Source organism: Helicoverpa zea, chromosome 16 (genome assembly GCF_022581195.2).
Source record: "Helicoverpa zea isolate HzStark_Cry1AcR chromosome 16, ilHelZeax1.1, whole genome shotgun sequence".
In the NCBI taxonomy this organism is placed as follows: Eukaryota; Metazoa; Arthropoda; class Insecta; order Lepidoptera; family Noctuidae; genus Helicoverpa; species Helicoverpa zea.
In genome coordinates, this window is record NC_061467.1 from 1,755,127 (window position 1) to 1,773,258 (window position 18,132).

An 18,132-nucleotide genomic window follows, 5' to 3' on the forward strand; every position below is an offset into this window, starting at 1 on the left:
CGCTGTAATTGTCATCACCGTTTTCCCGTTGAATATTTTGTTTTTAACGCAAATATCTCTAAAAATCTTATCGGATATTAAATAATGAGGGTTGGAAAAGTTTGATCTTATGTGTTAGTCTAATCTGTATGAAATATATAGTTGTAAACATTAATTAATAACCTTAACGTGGTAATGAAAATAGATTCCCTGCGGGGTGTTTATATTGTTATTTAGTGAGGTCTAGATAAGCAAAATGAGTTATAATTCTGGTGGGAGTGGTAGTAAGGGGTTCGGGTTCGCTGGTTTTACGATGCCGAAGCGCAACCCGTCGAATGTGTCGCTGCATGCGGTGCCGCCGCCAACGACGCCGATGCACGCCGTGCCGCCTCCTTCCACGGGCCTGTCGAAGCAGGGCTACTCCACCATGAGCGCCATCACACAGAACGCCGTCACTGGCAACTGGGGATCGCTGGGGAAGAAGCGATCCAAGACTGAGGATGAGTGAGTTTGAAAATCAATACATTTTTATGCTCCTCTGCTCAAAGACATGAAAAAGTCACAAATTATTTGACTTTACCATTGAAAAACATTTAAATCTTTAATGCCTCATATATTCTTAACTGATTTTTGGCCAGTTGCCTAACTCAAACCCATAGCCATGCCCTGTTTATAAATATTAAATGATTTCTTTTCACTCCATTCAGGTACTTTGATGAGGATGATGAGCCCCCAACCCCAGCCCTGGCTTACATCCCTGCCCCTGGGAGCCCCACATATGAAGCTGCTTCTAGTTCTAAGGTATAAACTCTCTAAATATTAATATAATGACATTATTCAGTATATTTGCTAACTACTCATGGTTGTGGAACAAAATTGGTCTATTCTCTGAGAAGAAGCTAGCCAGTTAATCTTGTATTTATATTCAGGTGTTGCACTAGACCAAAATACTCAAAAATTCACTAAAATCTAAGATCTGTAATTAGATTCTTATTAAAATTATTGTCTTGGTATGAGTTCGAAAATCGATCTCAGTGGCGTGCACTTGGAGAGGCCTATGTCCAGCAGTGGACTGCTTTAGGCTGATGATGATGATGATGATGAGTTCGAAGCTACATGAAATGCACATCAACTATATTTCATTTGAGTAGGCACTTAACTAAAGATAAACCGTCTTACCACAAAAACTTTTAAACGTCAGTTTATGCCTTGTCTAAAAAAATGACAAATTATGACGTTGACATATGGTTCATTTTGCAGCCAAAATTTTATTAGACAAGTGTAAAACAGGGTTTAAAGTTTTTGTAGTAAGGCCCAAATAATCTTGATAGACTTTATACACAAATACATATTATACTTATAAACTACTGCTTAAAATATTGTTACACAGAATTTTAGCTGTATTTTTAAATTAGTTTTTAGCTTAAAAGTCATATTGAGTACCTGCCTTTAGTTAAAAGTGCACGCAAATGTAGAACAGATACTTACCCAATGCTCAAATCCTCACCAGGCTGCAGAAGAAGATGAAGAGGATCCCCTGGACGCCTACATGGCAGGCTTGGAGCAGCAGGCAGCCAAAGACCTGGTGGCCAGCAAGGAGAATGCAGTCAGTGGCAAGGGAGACAGCGGCCGAGGAACTAGAGGAGATATTGATGAAATGGATGATGAAGAGAGTTATTATAAGTAAGATTGGTTTGTCTTTTTAAATGGGCATCTAAATATTTGAACCTTTAGGACTTAAGGCTTAAGTTAAATAAAGGGTGTGAAGTTTTCCTTACAAGATTGATTAGAATATTTAGTGCTGCATTGTAAACATAACTGCTTTTCCGTCATCAAATAGTTCAGCATGGATTTCTTGATAAAGCTAGTTAGATTATATAGTCAGCTTAATTTTATAGTATATACAGTCTACATAAGGTTTAACTATTTTTTGTTAATTAGTCATGACCAAACCTAGGTTGATATAAAATTGTTTAAATTTCCTACAGGTACATGGAAGATAACCCCCTAAACCATGGCGACGATGGTTCAGACATTGAAATAGAATACGACGAAGATGGCAACCCCATCGCCCCCCCTAAGAAGAAGTTCATTGACCCCCTGCCTCCCATAGATCACTCGGAGATAGAATATGAACCGTTTGAGAAGAACTTCTACGTGCCACATGAGGATATTGAGCAGTTGACCCCACAGCAGGTTGAGGAGTTGAAGAAGAATTTGGGGGTTAAGGTTAGTAAAAATCATTGGTAGTACTTATTTTCTAAGCTTGAATGGCTTACGAGTCTGTCGCGTGCAGACGTCGACGGCCAAGCATGAGACATAGTATGCAAATCGGACTTTAAGAGCTCTTCAACACTAATGGACTTTGTCGCTCGTCTGCGCTCAGTTTTTCACGCGTTATTCATTCCGCGCGGCAAAAAACCTATACCTCAGTCAGGTTTCAGGTGTTATTATTTAAAGTACACAGTAGTTGAAAATTAAATTGTATTAAACTTTTCAATTTTAATTTATATGGTCAATTTCTAGTAATATTCTCCTCTCTTCAGATATCAGGCCCGGACCCGCCACGGCCAGTCAGCAGTTTCGCTCACCTGGGCTTCGACGAGCAGCTGATGAAAGCTATCCGTCGCTCTGAATACACACAACCCACGCCCGTGCAAGCCGCTGGTGTGCCCGCCGCGTTGTCTGGCAGGGATCTTATAGGTGAGATGAAGATAGTATTAGCATGTAGTTGATTGGTATAATAAAAAAAATCTATGTATAGTCCATAAGAAGGCTCAAAATAAAAATAAATAATACATGAAGACATTTATTTCGCATGAGTTTTGCTTGTGTGTGTAAAAGTGTGCATTTTGTCTTTCTATGCGTAAGCTCGGGAGCGCTTAGTATGGCGGAGTCACCGAGCTAAACCCGAGCTTTCGTGTGCCCTTTAAAGTAAACATCGAGGCAGGAGTAGTGTACTCTAGTATGTACTGTACTCTAGTATGTAATGTACTCTAGTAGTGTACTCCTAGTTAGTGCTACTTTCCGCAAATAAGATTTTGAACTAGAAGTAGAAATTGAATTCATGACAAAGTGATGTTTCGTTTCAAACATTATTTGTGCATTTGTCCAGGTATCGCTCGCACGGGTTCCGGTAAAACAGCAGCATTCTTGTGGCCGCTGTTAGTGCACATCATGGATCAGAAGGAGTTGGCGCCCGGGGACGGACCCATCGGTCTTATCCTGGCGCCCACCAGGGAACTTGCACAACAGGTAAGATCATACCCACATTTTCGTCAATTTTTTCGTTAAATTATTTCCCGTTTTCATCCCGGTACCTCGATAAACTGGATGGCACTCATGAACATTGTAGCTATCTATCAGTGAAAGAATTTTGGAAATCTGACCAGCAGTTAAAAAGATCACCCCCTACATACAAACTTACAAATTATACCTCTTTATAATATTTGTATAGATATCTTAAAATGTATTTTAATTTAGTATACATAATTAGTATATGTTTGTTTAGATCTACATGGAAGCGAAACGTTTCGGCAAAGTATACAACATCAGATGCGTGTGTTGCTATGGTGGCGGGTCTAAATGGGAACAGTGCAAGGCGTTAGAAGGTAAGATACTACTATATAACCACGGATTAATTTTTATACATAAGTCTGGTAGCTGAATGTGCAAACTGCTGAAAGTATTTTGATGAAACTTGGCTAATATTTATCCGGTTGCGGAAAGTAGTTCCTTCAGGAAGCGGATGAGACCGCTGGCAGAAGCTAGTTTTGGTAATAAAATAATAGAAAAAGTCTACAATATTGACATATGTGTTTCAGAAAATTACCAAAAATGATATTCTAACTGGTCAACTGTTATCCTTCCTTATTTCCAGGTGGTGGCGCAGAGATCATAGTGGGTACTCCGGGTCGTGTGATCGACCTCATCAAGTGCAAGGCGACGAGCTTGCAGCGAGTCACTTACCTGGTGCTTGATGAGGCGGACAGGATGTTTGATATGGGTTTCGGTGAGTGCTTTGTTAATACTACCATTTTTTTTGCAATTAAATGGTAAAGTATTGTTAACTTTTCTGTACCGCGATTCTGAGATGGAGACCGTAATCTATACATATAATAAATCTGTAGAAAAGTAATTTTTGTACATTGAAGAAATTGACAAAAAAAATAGCCAGCGCAATCTGTTTGTCAAAACTGTACATTTGAATGTTGTACTTATATTAGTTGATCGGCCTATTATTAATCTTTACACAGAAAATCACACCTTTATAAGTAACTTCGGAAGAAAAAAAAATGTAAGTGGTAAATAAAATACATCATCAATTTGTCAAAGGAGCGAGGTGGTAAATGACAATATTACCATACATTCTTTATAGAGGATTATTATTTCAACAGATGGAGTTGTGTATTTTCCGTAATTCACCATATTTTAACACGAAGTGTAATTTTTCGATAGACATTTCAATAGTGTTTGTTAGTTTGCCGTGCCACATCAAAATCCAACTATAATTATTACCTTGATGTAAGGAAAATTAATAGTTCTCGGCCAAATTTAAAACGGTGCCATCTAAATTATTTTTTGAACATTATGTCAAAAATGATGACTTTAGTGGAACAATTAATTATCATTTAAAGTTACAGATGGAGTTCATATCAGGATTTTTTCATAAACATAGTTTAGCTTATCTTCCACTACTGTGGTGGCCTTAAAACAAATTAATTTGAGTGAGTAGTATTAAAGTAGACCGTAATTATTTTTTTCTGATGTAAAATATGTAAACTTAATCCTAGAAGAAATGAGGATCTATCTCTCGCAAGCGCTGCTAAGCGTGAGGTAGGTAATGTAGGATTCTGTAGCTTTAAAAACAAGCCCAGATACAAAGTGCAGATAAGAAATGGGAGCTTTCTCGATTTAATACCATACACACGTAAAATGCTTTATGCGTCTGAAAACGTACAAATTACGCGCCGCATACCAGAGATATGCTTACTTTCAACTTCTGATCGCAAATACACTGTTCACGATTACGAACAGTCTCAGTAAGACCCGAGCCAAGTCTAAAAAAACACCTTTTATACAAAACTACGTTTGATGTCATTTAATCACAAAGACAGAATTGTTCTCTGTTGCAAATCCTATCCACCTATATCCTATCCTAATCCAGAATGCATTGCAGGTGTGCATTGCACAAAAACCAATGGTATCCTATTCGAGAAGTCAAAAGAGTTGACCTGCTAACGTCAGTTTCTGCGCTAAGCAAGTGTTCTTATTAGTACCATCAGAATTACATTCATCGTTGAATGAGGTGAATAAATTTTCAGAAACCACAATAACAGTAGGAGCCAAAGCGTATGATCGCTTCATAGAGCTCTGATTGGCCCCAGGTGACCAAGTCAGGTCTGATTTGTTCGTTCATCAGATCTTTGAAAGTGTTTCGATGGATACTTACTGTCGTCCTGTTTACGTGTGACACAAAATATGGTACATAAACGTCCTCCGCAATAGCGACATTTTCCCGGTGTGCGGTAGTGACGCACAGTATACAACATTTATGTTTCTTTTGATTTGCTGGCTCCACCAAGAAATGGCAAATTGCGAGCGTACATTTTGAAAATCTTGGCAAAACTGCAGGTTTCAAGTACGAACACATGAAGTGGACTCGCACAGATACGTACATTTTGCCTATTCGTGAACTAATGCAAACATTTCGGTGGAGTCCCGGCTTAGGCCTCCCCCACATTAGGCGTGCGCGATCCTCGGGCGTGTGAGTAGCGCGGGCGCCGCGCGTGCGCACGCCTAATGTGGGGTCAGCCTTACCATAGTGAGTAAGTGAAACTATCCTACCCTATGCGCCTGCTGATGATGATGACTCATTTTATCATCCATCCAGCTATTCCCCAACTATGTTGGTGTTGGCTTCCAGTCACCGAATCTGTTTGAGTACCAATATTTTGCTTGGAGCGACTACCTATCTACCTATCTTCAATCCAGTCAACTACACAAGACGATATCCATGGTAAGACTGACAGACTTTCTGGCTTCTGGTTAGTCGCAGCAGCTGCAGAAAATGTACAAATGACAGCTTTGTCAGACTCAAAGCATATAGACATAGATTATAGCTGTTTCCTGTGAAAATTACTTACGCACCATACGTAATAATTTTCCAAATTGGCTGACTAGATCCAGAGATATTCACAACGTCACAAACTTTACTTCTTTTGTTTAGATAAATGGTCACATCCACAACACAACCTTGATCAATGAATCTATGCGACTGCTAAGTGCTAATCCTAATTATACTGTCACGTGAAAGAATGCACCTACGGGATAAGTAGTATTTTGACTATTCTATATTGCCCACGCAGACGAAGTTCCGGGCAACAGCTAGTATATTCTATAAGGATATATCTGGATATATCTGAATATATCTGGGCTTATGTCACTTGGGGTGAGTCCACATTTTTAGTTTTAGCTAGGAAGTGTACATAGTATTTTAATTTATTTGGCAAAGCAAAAAGAACTCTCAATCTAGACCAGAATTTGCCTCTTAAAACGAGGTGTTAACGACCCTGGCTGCTAAAGATTGGTCAGCTATTTCTTGGTTCCTCAAGTATAACACGAAGGACCGCGACATTAATCTAGAACTATTTATGTATTCAGAACCGCAAGTCCGTTCAATCTGCAGCCACGTGCGTCCCGACCGGCAAGCTCTGCTATTCTCCGCCACCTTCCCGCGCCGCGTGGAGAGGCTCGCACGCGACGCGCTGCACGACCCCGTGCGAGTGCAGCACGGCGCTGCTGGCGAGGCCAGTGCTCTGGTCACGCAGCATGTCCGGTGAGGCAGGGTGGGGTGCGGCTCAAATGGGGGTTAAGTTGAGAATGAGGCGTATATGTGTGCCAAGTTAGGGTAGTTAACTAAAAGGGCGCCAAGTTGGAAAAGAGGATTCATGGTACGCCAAGTTCGGAAAGTTGGTCAAAAGTGAATAGTGTCTAAAGAGGTCAGTTTTGGGTTAGTCAGTTGACCAAACGGAAGCCACGATTGAGAAAGGTCTCAAAAGTGCGCAAAAAAATGGGAATCAAACAAAAGTTGTTTTTATGTTAAAATAACCATTTTATTTCCAGAATATTCCACAAACCAGAGCAAAAATGGACATGGTTACTAAACCACTTAGTCGAGTTTCTCTCTGCGGGGAGTGTTCTAATATTCGTTACTAAGAAGGTAAGTGATTATGAAAGACTTACACAAAAATAACAAACCTCATTGCTGGCAGAGACTAATGATGATATGGGGGAACAACTTTGATGATGATGACACAAAAATTCACGATTGGTCAGACTAAATGAATAATAAAATTCTTTATCATATTCATTTGGTAAAATATCTTAAAATTAATGACACTTTTATTTAACATTTTACGTTTTGAAGGTAAAAAAAAAATAATTTTTGATCATTAAGAAACAGATTGATGTGAAAAATCGGTGACGTCACTCTGTTACGTTATATATTTTCATACAAATTCCGTAGAAAGTAAGTATTTTTGCCAGTTCATTAAAAATATTGAATGATTACACAGTTAGAGGCTGAACAAACGGCAGCTAACTTGGGCGTGCAACAATATGACGCGTTGCTCTTACACGGAGACATGGAACAAGCCGACAGGAACAAAGTTATAACTGCCTTCAAGCGGAACGAGAATAATATACTAGTCGCTACTGATGTCGCAGGTTAGTCAGTGTTAACGTTATCTACTCATTATTTACCATTTGAGTTTTTTTTTTCATTAAACAACTTTGACCAACTGCCTAAAATAATTTGACGCATGAAGTAATTCATTAAATAAATAAGTCGCGATCAAAATATAAATATTTTAATGCGTTTATCTCAGGAATTGCTGGACTAAATTTAAAATTTATTTCAGTGTTAGATAGTCTATTAATCGAAGCAATATGCAATCTAAGTTTTTAGATTGCATATTGCATTTCCCGTAGGACGAGAATGAAACCACTGGTAGTCCTTTAGTGCCAGGTTTGTCAATCTCGGTATACCTATACAGTCCATTTTTTTAAAACCCACTCTTTTTAGCTGTGTTTCTAGTTATTGACGTTTTTTAAGCACCTGTAATAGATACCTATTACAGGTTGCTGTTATAGTTATCGGCACGAATCTTGAGTGCTGACCTTCATCTGCGCAGAAGTGATTTATTAGCAAAGAACCAATCCTGAGTGACGGCTATGACGCGATGCGCTGCGGGCCAATCACCGCTTAAGCCCGCCCCCGCGCCTCACTTCATACCAAAGGGACCCAATAAATTACTTCTGCGCAGGTGAAGGTCAGCGCTCAAGATTCTTGCCGATGATTATACTGTTGTTGACATTTTCGTTTTTTTTTGTGGTACAGCTCGCGGTCTGGACATCCCGCACATCCGCACGGTGGTGAACTACACAGTGGCGCGGGACATCGACACGCACACGCACCGCGTGGGCCGCACGGGCCGCGCCGGCGTACGCGGCGATGCCTACACTCTGCTCGACCAAGCCCGGGACAGGGACTTCGCCGGACACCTGCTCAGGAACCTGGAGGGAGTGCAGCAGGTACACACACATACATACTCACGGACAACACGGAAAATTTGTTGTTTTTATATAGTTATGTGTGTGATGATGTGTGTTCAACTGCTTGATAGACGCCTATAGGTGCTGGACACAAAAAGAGACTGTGACTCAACTACACCTATTAACTTTTAAAGTCCATTGTCATCTATAAACGTTAAACGTCTCTGGTGTTACAAAATATTGTGATTAATTAGCGATGTGACGGCTATTTATTGACTAGTTTATCAGTGTAGTTATACAGTGCAACCCACTCGAAGAGCCTACTGAGATGTTTTCTTAGGGTGCCTGATACTACTTTTGATGTTCGAAGTGTAGCGCGGACCTTGTCTATTGCCCCTCCGCGCCCCTCTAGGTTAAGACGCGCGCGGCTCGCTACCGAAATTAAAAGTGGAACAGCCGCGCAGCTTTTGCGGCGCGCGCGGAGAGCCGACAGAGCACGACTAACCGCGAAGCACGACGCATGCGCTCCGTTGTTGACGGACGCCCGCGTCGCTCGCGTGCCGGTGCTTAAGCTCCCTAGTATTAAATAGTATATATTTTGTTTTGTGTGTACGGATTATACGTTTATTTTACCACCAATCGTCTTTTTTCAATAAAACTCGGAACGAAGCCCAACTATAGAAGTACATTATAAAATAATATAGAACCTTCATCTTCATCATCTAAGCCATAAGACGTCCACTGCTGAACATAGGCCTCCCCCTTAGATCTCCACAGATACCTGTTGGAAGCGACCTGCATCCAGGGTCTTCCGTCTTACAGAACCTTCAACATACTTTAATTCGTTGATATTATGTGCAGGAAGTACCCGAGGACCTGATGCAGCTAGCGATGCAGTCGGCGTGGTTCCGCAAGTCTCGCTTCAAGAAGGGCAAGGGCAAGAACCTTAACGTCGGCGGTTGCGGTCTAGGGTATGTAGCAAGTCCTAATAAATACTATAGATGAAAAATAGAATAGAATTTTATTTTGCAAATATGACCAAAACCATCAGTTCAACTATATACACGGTCGAATTCAGAACCTCTTCTTGGGAAGTCTTTTGAAAAATTATGTGGTTGTCGAAATTACTATTATTCCTATTTCCCATACCATATCATGGTGAATTAATTGGCCAATTTTAAACGTACTCTATTTGCTGATGAAAAATAATTTATTAAACTGCAGTTTTTATTTTTCATTCCCGTGATATCTTTAAACCCGTCCCTAAAGAAGGAGGTTCGCAATTGGGGTGTTTATTTATTTCAAGCAGATGTTCAAACGCGCCTATCAATTTCATTAATAGGAGTTCCTAATGTATGTACTATTGCATGTTTATTGTAGCACTATTTACCAATTTATCCTATGTTGGTACAGTTACAAGGAGCGTCCGGGTCTGCCGCCGCCGAAGGAGGAGTCGTCCCCGGCGGTGAGCGTGGACAAGTCGCACGGACCTGCTACTGACAGGCTCGCCTCGCTCAAGGCGGCCTTCCGATCACAGTATAATCAGGTAACTATTGTAGAGTTACCTATAAGTTTTAAGCTGTTTATCGTCGTCTTAGAATGAAAACCTCGGAAATGCATTTTTTCTCAATATTTTTTTATTGCATTTCTTGGACAATAATCGTCAAAAATATGGAATACTAATCCTTATCCTGAAAAATGCATTTTTTCTCAATATTTTTTTATACTTATTAGTATATGATTTGATGATATAATATTAATGTGTAGTATTTTCTATGGACCTTACACTCCTTATTAAATAAATAAAAAGTAAATAAAATAAAAATAAGTCTCGTACTGAGTAGGTATTTCAATGTACCTATGTGTAGTAGATTACACAGGAAAAGTAGTTCAGTATATGTCGTGCCAAACCTAACAGCGGCTTAAATTACAATATTGCACGATTAGTTAGCTCCGTGGAAACTGGGCCGCGTCCGCGTACTTTAGCTCGGAAGTTACTTGCGAGCCGCCATTAAGTTTGGCATTGTTTTCAATAAATGTATGTGGTCTAGGTAGTAAATGTAATTTAAGTTTTTTTCTTCAAAAATAAATAAATTATATTTCTTTCATTCTAAACCATGCCCTTGTCCCCAGTTCACAGCCTCAACAGACCACTCGTGGGAACAAACCCGACCCTCCATCCAGCCCGGAGTCAACGCCCCCGCCGCCCCCGCGCCACCCGACGAGGCCCCACAGGAAGAGAAGCCGGAGGACAGAGCCGAGAGGATCAGGAAGAGTGGGAAGAGAAGCCGGTGGGAGTAAGTAGGGTAGGACGCGGTGGCTGATCGCCTGGAGTTGGTTCTGTATGCCGGTGGATTTGTGTTTTGGGGAAATAAAAGAGGTATAAAGTGAAAGTATGTGTGTTAAAGAATGATAAATATATAGTTGCTAGACTCGTTAAATATTGGTCTCTCTGAAATCAGCCATTTGTCGCCTCACGCATGCGCAATGGTGTTTTGACTGTAGTGAAGTGGCTAAGGGCCAACTTCGTAGTGGCAATGTTTGACGATAATAACATTAGTGCAGATGAAACTTGGCATGAATGGAATTGTTAACTGTGTATGGTTTGCATTAAATTATGTATGGGTTAAACTCGTGTTTTCCTGCAATGAAATTAAGAATTACCGAAAGTAGTTTTTCCCCAAAACATAACTTCAAAACGACGGTGGTTTATAAGAATTAAAGTGAGTTGAAAATCGTTATAGCACTCCCAAAGTTAAGTATTTAGAATAATGAATATAATGCTGGAATCATTAAGACTTATTATAATGTATTTTAGTACAGGACAAGCGTTTGTTATTATTGTTATTTATTTAAATATCTCAATTCGATGTAATTGTTATTTTATTTCGGTTATTTCTATGTATAATGTAATATGTATTTTACTTACTATGTATACAGTAATACCTCAGTTTTGGTATGTAACAAAACTCTATTAAAATCAAAATTGCAAAATACCAGAACACTAAAATCACAAATTCAAAGCGTGTTTTTAACGATTTTATTTTTATTCTTTAAAATTTAGGTTATTTTATTTTATAAACGTAGTTGTGACCATTGCCTGTGGATGATTTCAGTATTCGGGTGTATTGTAATTTTGCCTGTTAATGTACTTTGTTGCTAACTTGCTACCATACTTAAGAGGACGAATTGGAATTTTTGGCGCCAAGGATCTCAATTTTTCTCAGTAAATACAAAACGGATCAAAATACAACTTGGTTACCTGAAAGTTCATGATATAAACCTTATTTTGTTAGACGTCAAAACATGATTAGGTAACTTTTATAACAGAGAAAAATATATCAAACATACCTCTTTTTAAAAAGAGATTCACATATTATGGGCAAACGGGACCGATTTAAGCCTCTTTTAGTAGTTGAGTATATACATCATCATCCTCCGAGCCTTTTTCCCAATCATGTTGGGGTCGGCTTCCAGTCTAACCGGATTCAGCTGAGTACCAGTGCTTTACAAGAAGCGACTGCCTATCTGACCTCCTCAACCCAGTTACCCGGGCAACCCGATACTCCTTGGTTAGACTGGTGTCAGACTTACTGGCTTCTGACTACCCGTAACGACTGCCAAGGATGTTCAATGACAGCCGGGACCTACAGTTTAACGTGCCATCCGAAACACAGCCAATGGTGTCTAAGATATACTTAGAAAGTACATACAGACTTAGAAAAGATGCATTGGTACTTGCCTGACCTGGGATCGAACCCGCGCCCTCATACTTGAGAGATTGGTCCTTTACCCACTAGGCCACCACGACTTTTTTGAGTATATACATACTCTTTAAAATAATAAAATTACAAAACCATTTTGTCGCTTACGACTTTTAGTTATAAGCTAGCGCGCGTATTGTTATCCTCGCCCCGCTCAGACGCTCCGACCCCTTTTGGCGCCTTAGATGCGCGTGCCGGTTATGGAATTATTGTTGACCAATTCGTCGCCTTAAATATGAAAATTATCATTAAAGGACCAGCATTTTACGCCCAAAAATTGCCCCAAACAATAAAACAATATCGAAAGCCAATGTAAATTATAAAGTGCCTCAAAGTGTATTTGTTTAGTTGTATGTAATGTAAATCTTTTTAATTAATAGTTTGATTATATTAGTGAATTAATTAGTCAGTAATATTAAGTAAAATATACTAGGAGAAGCGCTAATAATAGTTAGGGGATCATGTATTAATACATCTTCGATTTATTCTAATGTCTGTATGTGATTTGTCTTGCTTAGGTTATTGTAAATTATTCGGCTATCTTCATTAATTACTATCTTTGTAGTAGCACTATCGAGCAATATCATGTATGAACTAGTTTGTCGAAAAATCTATTGAAACTGGCTTCACAGTGCATGCCGAATTTCGACCTTATCCAAACTAATATTATAAATGCGAAAGTAACTCTGTCTGTCTGTCTGTCTGTCTGTCTTTCTGTCTGTCTGTCTGTCTTTTCTTCACGCCTAAACTACTGAACCGATTTGTGTGAAATTTGGTACAGACATAGTTTGAAACTTGAGAAAGGACAGGATAGTTTTTATTACAAAAAAAAATAAAAATAAAATTATTCCGGACATATAGCGCCATCTATTGGTCAAATCAAAAATCTGCTGGTAGTCACTATTCCACGCGAACGAAGTTGCGGGCAAAAGCTAGTTGACTATAAATTGTTTCTACGAAAAGCTGCTTAAGACTGCCCGTCCATTTCCAATTGTCGGTGACCGGTTTTTTTTAGTATAAACATTAAACACATTAATAGCAATAGTGCAACGCGCACGTCTTACAAAAAGTCGGCCCGAATATTTATTCTAAAAAAAGTTACACGTTTGCGGGCAGCCTGAGGTGTGTCATACATTTCATTGGTTGATAACACATAAAAAAAATAACATACATGAAATTACTTACATGTAAAATTCATACAAAATTTGTGGTATTACTGTAGGTAGTAAACATTTGAAATATCTTCTAAATAAATAAAAAATGTCGCGCTAAAAACTTTATTTCAATACGGATTTTTGAGTGATGGAAGTGAAAATGATCGATTAAAATCGACAACTATTTTACAAAATAATACATGGTTTAATAAATATTACAATTAAAGATAATATTGTTATATGTTCAACGAAGTCATGACCTTAGATGTATCGGCCCGAAACAAGCTGTATTTTAAGCGGATAAAATATAGATGGCCTTTACTGCCCACCCTGTGTTTTGACATTAAATCTATATGGAATTCGTGTTAGTTATACTATTTATAACTCAGGGACAGATGAATCCTTATAGCCGAAACTTGGCTGAGAAACCAGGACATAATGATATATTTTTTTTACATTTGGGAACGGAAGAGGAAGGAAGCTAGTGTCCTATAAATCCCGTACGTATTTGATTAACTTTTGCTTAGTTTTAAAGTTTTCCTTTTAACAAATCATGAAAATTAAGTAGGCATGCTGCTTAAAATATAGCTTGTTGGCGGCTCGAGTTTAGCACAACATGTAAAAATGTACTTTAATGTATAGCTTGAGAGTTGATATTCGTTTGCATCCACTGTGTTTTATAATAACCGAAGGCTGCTGAATTACAAAATGTTTATAAAATTTCATGGTTATGTTTATTGGGTAAGCAGAGATATTGATATAAAAAAAGTTTGTCAAGCTGAAATGACGCGCCCCACCTACTTGTATGCATAAACGGAGTAGTGGGGCGCGTCAAACTTAGACAAACAAAAGTTTTGGTGGGCATGCCGTCAGTTGCACAAAGCTCCATTAAAGTTAAAGCTTCTTTAAATCTGTTGCTGACTCTTTCTTTGTCAACAAGATAAAAGGTGTTAGCAATAGATTTAATGAAGCTTTAATTTTAATGGAGCTTTGTGCAACCAACGGTTAGTTGCAACAGAGAGTTCCCGATCCCGAATGTTCCAATAGCAATGTGCTTGTTATACCTATATATTTTGTAATAGTTATTTAGCTTTTAATGTTAACACAGACTGAAATATCATTTCAATTTTACTTAGTTACAATTGAGTAAATCAACAACGATTTATCCGTGGCCTTAATATATAAAAAAACTTACAAATTATGGGTATAAAACTCAGCATACACATAGTTTGTACCGAAGCAGGTAATCTCTAAATTATGTCATATCTCTGCTTACCTATTTTACTACTCTACGACCGTAAAGTATTGTAATAAACAATACATTTACGTAAACGCAGTCAAATGTTTGTTTTATCAGTTTGCACATTATAAACGAAATAAATAATTATTTTTAATTTTCAACTTGTAAATAAAAAATAAAGTGCTATTTAACGAATTTGTGATATTCATTTTGTTTTCCCATAGATAAGAGCTACTCTATCCGTTACAAATATACTTGTCTGTGTGAGTGAATATTTAACAATTCATCAAAACAAATTAAAATAGTCCTTTCTTAGTAGCAAGTGGAACTGGAAATATACTTCGATAACTTCTATGTCATGTTGTTGTTGTTTGTATCCTAAAAGCTCCAAGAACCGATTTGAAAAATACTTTCACTGTTGGAAAGCTACAGTCTTCCCAGTAACATTGGACATATTTTATCCCGACATGGGCAGTAGTTCCCACCCACGAAGCGCGAGTAAAACCTCCCGAAAACCTACCTGCATATATTACACACATGACCTCGAAAATCCTGAAATACACGTAATACTAACACTTCACGGCCTATAAAACAATTTCAAGCTAACTGCCAAACTTCTTGCGTTAGATTAGCCGTAGATTACAACTTACAACGAATCTATCAGTGCGCTACACTTGCGTGCTAGCGAACAGTTTGGCGAATAAATTAAAACTTGGTGGACTATTAACACCCCGCGGTTACGTCTGGGTGTTGAAGCTTAGTTCTTGTGCCGATTGTAATGGCCTGTCATTTGTGAAGCGATTTCAAGCGATGGATATATATTGCTTGATATTTGAGATGTTACAAGGCTCAAAAAGAGGCTAAACTTATTATTTCATTAACGTATTTTAAAAGGAAGAATAGGAATGGTAAGGCTTAAATTTGAGTTATTTAAAACATTGGATGCTCCATTTTAACCTAATTTTCAATTAAAAAATCCATAACAAGATTGTTTATCTTTTGAGTACCTATTTATAACTACCTATTTGTAATCAAGTTTTAATAAGTTCGTAATCTGTACACAGAAGTAACACTCTGTTGAGGCTGAAGTATCAAAGCAGTTCGGTTACAGTTCTCATTATTGTACCTACAAACTTATTCATACTCCATCAAAAGACCAAGTTCTACGGGTTACTTGAATCGCGCACAATCTCAACAAGCAGAAAATAATTCAGCAGTCCAGATTTTATTTTATGTGGTTTTCTGCTCCTTCTTAAATGAAGGGTCATCATCTGCTTAGCCTTTTCTCAACTATGTTGGGGTCCCCGCTGAGGGTTAGCAGCGGTGAGGAAGTGTCAGACTCTTACTGACTAAAAACCGTCGTGTTCCGTCATAGGCCTTTTATGTGCCAGGGCCGCGGTATCTCTTTCGAACAACCCGCAGCCCCGGCAGGCCTTGGCCCTGCTGGGCCCCGCTGGGGTTGCCGACATCTCTTTGAGGAGCGCGTGGAACAACGCGCGCCGTCGACACGGGTCTGTCGTCTAAGCAGACAGAGGGACGATGAGCCACCCGAACTCACCGCCCACAGACCCACGCCTACGGTGGCCGGGAGTCATCACGCGACACCCGGCGCCCATGGTGTCTACCTGGTCCAGCGCGGCGGCCGGGATGAGAGGTGCGAACTCTCTGGCGTTGAACTATGCATGAAGCATGACCGCTTCGCAGAAGGAGGCGACGGCATACCATTCCCTCTCGCTCCGGACCATGGCCTGAACCAGGGCCGGACGCGAGAGGTCGCCGCCGCCCAAAGCCTCGACGAGGACCCGGCGGTGCCCTTCCCATGCGGGGCACACCTTGACTGTGTGGTCCACCGTGTCCTCGGGGCTGTCCGCACAATGGTGACACCCGGGCGCCTCCTCACGACCGATTCGGTGCAGGTACCTCCCGAAACAACCGTGTCCGGTGAGGACCTGCGTCACGCGGTACGTGAGGGCGCCATGACGCCTCCCGAGCCACTCCTCAAAGAGGGGACTTACCGCCACGATGGTGGCGTGCCCTGGGGTCGGCTTCCAGTCAAACCAGACCAGATGCAGCTAAGCACCAATACCTATTGATAAAAGGTGCCAACTTAAACGGTTTAGGAATTCATTCACGGAATGTATGATGTTGGAGATGGATTGGTATATATTTGATTCCGAAAATGCTTAGAGTAAAGTATTGTACAGAAGCTTTGTATCTGTTTTGTATTTACTCTACTTTAGTACAAACAAAGTGTAACTCAGAAACTTGAGCAGCACCTTTCCCATTTCGTTTCGGGTATAATTTAGGCGGTCACCAAAAATATTTTTAAGACTCTAAGCTGAGGCACTAAATAAAATAAACAACTCCAAAAAAAATAAATTGACTTTATTAAAAGGGCACATAAAGTATATAATATTATGATCCAAAAAAAATAAAATAACATCAGAAAAATCGCAAATCTCACACAAATATTATTTTTGGTAAAAGCCAAAATGGATTAATGGTCACCAAATTCTATCCAACTCAAAGATTAATATTAATACCAAAAATCAAAGTTAGTGACGAAAACGAATAGCTGCAAAACCGACTCCACGTAATCTTGTCTGCCCTACCCCTAGAGTGCAATTCAAAACCACGTAGGCGCGGAGGGGCGAGGCGGACCGCCGGAGCCCCGCAGCGCCGGAGCCGTGACAGAAGCCATGATGCTGCATGTTGCGTGCTTACATTTTAAACGTACCGAGTTACACCCATATTCATATCAATAAATAGGCGACGTACGTTTGGGAACCCCAGTATATTAATTGGTAGGTATTTGGGAAATATTCTAGGGATCGTTAGCTTTTTAAACGGTTTTATTTAGCTCACCCTGTTTGTTTTTTTTTTTTATTTATTATTCTTGGGTCAAATTTAGTAATTCAAATTTAAGTACCTTCCTGTTGTCAGATTGATCTGAAATTTGGTACACACCTTCAATTCCGATGACAATACAATATAGTGATATCAATAACATTGTAAATCCAAGATGGCCGCCGGTACAAAATGGTGGATTACATATTTTTTCCACAACCCCCTCAATATGGGTATCAAATGAAAGAGCTACACAAGTAGAATACTGTCAGCAACCCCAGCGGGGCCCAGGCCTGCGGGATTGTTGGAAAGAGTTACCGTGGTCCTGGTACATAAAAGGCCTACGACGAAACAACAGTTTTTAGTCAGTAAGAGACTGGCACTCCCTCACAGCTGCTGACCCATAGAGGAATATTCGGTAGGCATTTTCATTAAATACTAAAAACTAGAAAATAAAAAATCGGTAAAAAAAACTTTTAAGTTAAACGGTTTTACTTTATGTGCACTGAAAACTAGAAAATAAAAAAAACTGTTAAGTCCTTACCTATAAACCTACGTAGGTGGTCCCGGTCATATTAGACTAAAATAAAAA

At 39.4% G+C, this 18,132-nt stretch overlaps 1 protein-coding gene across 1 annotated transcript; it reads left to right on the forward strand.

The window, feature by feature from the left end:
* Positions 1 to 8: 8 nt before the first annotated feature.
* Positions 9 to 11,830, forward strand: LOC124637823 (ATP-dependent RNA helicase DDX42). The gene is made up of 15 exons (XM_047174511.1): positions 9 to 483; positions 687 to 780; positions 1,490 to 1,662; positions 1,968 to 2,208; positions 2,526 to 2,682; positions 3,095 to 3,234; positions 3,491 to 3,590; positions 3,860 to 3,991; positions 6,643 to 6,817; positions 7,105 to 7,201; positions 7,557 to 7,707; positions 8,381 to 8,574; positions 9,397 to 9,506; positions 9,949 to 10,081; positions 10,669 to 11,830. Exons 1-15 carry the CDS (start codon positions 236 to 238, stop codon positions 10,834 to 10,836), a joined length of 2,313 nt encoding a protein of 770 aa, XP_047030467.1. The 5' UTR covers positions 9 to 235; the 3' UTR covers positions 10,837 to 11,830.
* The last annotated feature ends 6,302 nt before the right edge of the window (positions 11,831 to 18,132 follow it).